Here is a 4,291-nt window from a genome sequence, read left to right as displayed (position 1 = left end):
AGATAAATGAAATGCTAAAGTTTCATTCAACTTTATCATGCTGTATTTGAAGCACACCCATAAGACAATGCCTTGTTCTTCTTATTGGTTTGAAATACCTTGGCTCTCACATGAAGCACAGAGCAGACAGATGTTGGTTGCAATTTTCATGTCTTCTCTTCTACTATCTCAGGCTGTGGCAAAATACTTAGGATATACCTTCCATGAAGACAACTGTCAGGGCCAGTATCTGAAAATTAGTGCATTTTCGCACATTTCCCTCAGTAATAAAAATTAAAGCTACTGAGAACATCTCACTGCAGCTTCAGAATATTAACAACATGCAAATTAGTCACTTTTACTTAACTTGCAAAATATTGTTGATAACTCACTGGTAGCAGGAAGACATTTGTAAAATGAGGATGTATCTATTAACAAAGAACTTAACTTTTCCCCCATCAACAGAAATAACAACTAGAGTTCATTATTTCAAGACAAGTAACCATGCAAAGACCAGTCAAAGAATAGACTGCCTTCTACCTGATAGAGTATGACTTGATTTCATTAAAATGAAATTTTAATCAAGTAATAAATGGAATCATATTAAGTAACTATTCACTGAACTCAAGCTGGATTTTTCAAAACAGCATGAGTTTGATCTTTTCCATTAAATAATGCCTTTCACAGTGTTTGCTGTATCTAAGCACACAGCTTTACAAGTATCTCTTGAGAAAACTTCCTAACCTCAAAGCATAAAAGTCCACTGATCAACATTTCTTATGTGAAGAGAAATCATTTGGTCCTTTGTGCTTATGCATATGAGTAAATAAAAGCTTTGCACCTGTATATTATGCATCTACAAAATCTTCTTCTGTTCTGCTGTAGTGCAATAACTGATCTTCTAATCCAAATGTGTCTATCAGCTGAGTGAGACTCACTTTCTTGCCATCTGCAGAAAAGGCTGACTGTAGTTCATACAGCATCAGCTGGGTACTGCTTCTCCATTTCGCTATCAAAGCCTGCAGTTCAGACAGGTTGTTCTGAAATTGGGAGAAAACAAAATTAATTGTCATTTGCTGAAATGTGGTGTATTTTGATACCCTACTGATCCACTTCTATAACATGCCTTAAACTAAGACAAGACACAAACATCACACAAAAAATTGAGTCAGTATTTTTGTTTAAGCCGATAGATGAGGATTACACTATGAATTCCACTTCAAAGAATGATTTAAAATTGATTTTTCAGAGGTTCTTCTCACCTTAGATCGGTACATCTTAACCATTCTGAGCCTTCGAAGTAGGTCTTCCTTCTCTTGCACTTGTTTCACCAGTCTTACTTTTTCTTCCAGGGACTGTTGCTGACTAAGATCAGCCTGTAGCACATGAGACTTCTCTGCTGATCTGGAGAGATTGGTTTCCTGTAAGGGGCTTTTGAAACATGCATGTCCAGTGCCATTTCTTTCTGGATTTTCAGAACCATCTTGTAATGTGGAGCAATCTGTCTTTGGCATGCACTCTTTTTCAGCACAGTCTTTTTCTTCAGTGCCTATTTTGAGCCGCTTTGCCACTGCAACATTAGCATTAAATGAACGTCTTGTTTTCCTTAATCGCTCCCTCAGAGCTGCACTCATGGGCTAAAAAACAAAACAAAACAAAAAATCCAGAAGGATCAGAACAATCAATTTGATCATTTGATCAAGTTTTGAAGACCTGTTCACCCTGATTATCATTTACATAGAATATGTCATATATCTAAAGATCACTGTAAAGCTAGACATCCCAGTTCTCACTAAAGCTTTCAAAAATTTTAGCTCTTCCTTTCCTGTGTGTTTGCACACAGCTGCAAGATACAGAAAGATATACCTTCACATTTTCTAGAAGCAAATCCCATATTCCATTTTAAGGCAAGCCTACTCATCTAGCTTTTGTGCAGAAGATATACAGTATATTTCAACTTGGCTAATTTTATTCCAGCAAATTCAATTTCCCCCCCTAGTTTAATGGACATAAGTGGCGTTTTTGTTACTCCATTCCACCACACATACACACTTTTGTATTAGCACTGGTATGAAGCATCTGTATTGTAATAGAAAGTATTAGAAATGATCGCTGTTATTTTGGCTTGTTCATGCCTTGGGGTCCTTCACTGATAACCATCTAAAAAGCTTTTCTTCAAAATAACTTAATTCTTTTAATAATCTCTACCATATTTACTTGTTAAAGTATACTGAAATACAGGAGAGAGGGACTAGTGAAGGAACAGTTGTAAACTAGCCTTATCCTGCACAGGTCTGGATGCTGAGCCCGACAGCATCACTGAAACACACACTAGAAGGACACCAAAGTGGAGCTCAGCATTATGGAGAATATACAAAATGAAAGCCGTGTACTTTGTTCAAATGCAAGCAGATGTCACAGAAAGTCATTCTGCAGAAACAGCAACCCAGAAAACTAGGATTTGAGAAAACTGAAGATGACAGATTAAAAAAAAAAACACAATAACAAAACCCACCACAAACCTTATATAGTATTTAAACCTATTAGTATGGTATTTGCGTTTACTGCTCCATGACTTCGTCTTCAAACAAGTTATAGCAAGTACATTCCTCACCTGGACAGCTTTGTAGCTACAAGTATAAGCTACCTATCTTTAGCCTTCCAATAAACAGTATCTCAGTGACTTCACAAGCATTTCTGTTACTACAAAGAGTCACATTACTGGAAAAGCAAATAAGTTTTCATACCCGTTTCCCTGAGCTAGGCCTCTGTGGAGCTGGTGTCCCAGAATCCTTTGGAGTATTGCACAAAGATTTTGATTCATCTAGCACTGGTTCTTCCATCTTGAGATAAGGAGCAGTCTCTGTTAAACAGAAGAATGAGTTATGCATGGTGCCATTTTCACCCAATTCTGATGAGCCGTGTGGCTGCCTAAATAGTAAAAACTTCTGGAAAGAAATACTAAGGCTTATTTTCTAATTGTTGAGTTCAAAAAGACAACTTTGTAAGTCACACAACTGTTCCACACACTAAGTAGCATCTTGCTTTGTGAATGGCTTTTCAAGAGGATGAATGACACTGCTAACTGGTACGAAGTTAAGAATTTTGTATGTTATTTTTCCCTCACCCATAAAGCTCCACAGATTTTTTCTTAAAAAGATGAAAAATATAAGAAGTCATGAAAATAGTCTCCTTTCTTTTTTTTTTTTATATCCTGTTTCATGTGTTTAAAAGGAGCAAGACAACTTACAAAGCACTTGAACCCATTATAGTATGCCTACAAATCCAAGGTCAGATCCTGCAACACTGATCAAAAAAGCTCATTTTAAACAAACTGTATTTTCTTAACCTGTATGACCCTTACTGTTTGTCGAATTCAAAGGAATAACTGTTACCAAGCCAAGCTGTGAAGAACCAGTCTTTTCATTTAACTGCATCCCAAGGAAAAAAGGATTGTTGGGAGTGACAAGATTTTTTATTGTCCACGTGTGTAAACAATCTTTTATATAAAACAATATTTTCATGTCTGTGAAAATAATCCACTGTGTCATTTGATCCTTCTGGAAATGCTGCTTAAAAGTGTAATTACTCACACAAGTAGAGCTTTACATTAAAAGTAAGCATCCCCAGTTCTCTCCTTCAGAAAAGTACTTAAATTAAAATGATGTCACACAACTCAGCAGGTACCAACTTCAAATTGATTTGGCAATGTTTAAATTAGTTTAGCACTCGTGAACCCCCTGCAGCTGGAAATGGTCAGCTACACCTGCTTACCTGCAAATTGCAATTAGGAGTTTCAGAACAGAAGCCTCTTAAAAATAAAACCCTGCAAACAAGTCACTAAGCAACACAACTGGCACAAAGGCACCTCTTGAGAGAAGAAATATACCAAAGCTTCAGGATGCTAAAGCCTTGCTAACCCAGCAAGCCTGGTCTTCCTGGCTCTATACCAAAGGACACATTGGTCCTTTTATCTTACAAGTCAACAATCCCCCCTGTTGATCAAAATCAAACATATGGTATTCTATTTAAAAAAAAACAACGCAACAACAAAAAAAAACCACAGACAAAAGCAAAACCTCAGAGTTTAGCAAAGGAAGTCTAGTTAATTGGGAATTTTGGCAATCTATAATGAAACAGGAAACCCACAGCACCCATTAAATATCATACAAGTTATGACCATTATTAGGCAAGAGCCTAGAAAAAAAACTATATCATGCCTATGTAAACAGTATATTACAAATATATAATAAATCTTAGTAAGCAGTAAAATAATTTCAAGCCTAAGCACTAGCTTTGACAAAAAGGTCAA

At 36.4% G+C, this 4,291-nt stretch overlaps 1 protein-coding gene across 1 annotated transcript; it reads right to left on the bottom strand.

The window, feature by feature from the left end:
• Positions 1-827: 827 nt before the first annotated feature.
• SFR1 (SWI5-dependent recombination repair 1) lies at positions 828-2,822 on the bottom strand. Its single transcript, XM_010007897.1, has 3 exons — positions 2,727-2,822; positions 1,242-1,616; positions 828-1,019 (listed from the first exon to the last, which is right to left on the bottom strand). Exons 1-3 carry the CDS (start codon positions 2,820-2,822, stop codon positions 828-830), a joined length of 663 nt encoding a protein of 220 aa, XP_010006199.1.
• Between the last annotated feature and the right edge of the window lie 1,469 nt (positions 2,823-4,291).

The sequence above is a fragment of the Chaetura pelagica genome, unplaced genomic scaffold, assembly GCF_000747805.2.
Source record: "Chaetura pelagica isolate M959 unplaced genomic scaffold, ChaPel_1.0 scaffold531, whole genome shotgun sequence".
Lineage (NCBI taxonomy): Eukaryota > Metazoa > Chordata > Aves > Apodiformes > Apodidae > Chaetura > Chaetura pelagica.
The sequence above is the reverse complement of the archived record's forward strand: the minus strand, read 5'-3'. Positions and strand labels throughout refer to the sequence as shown.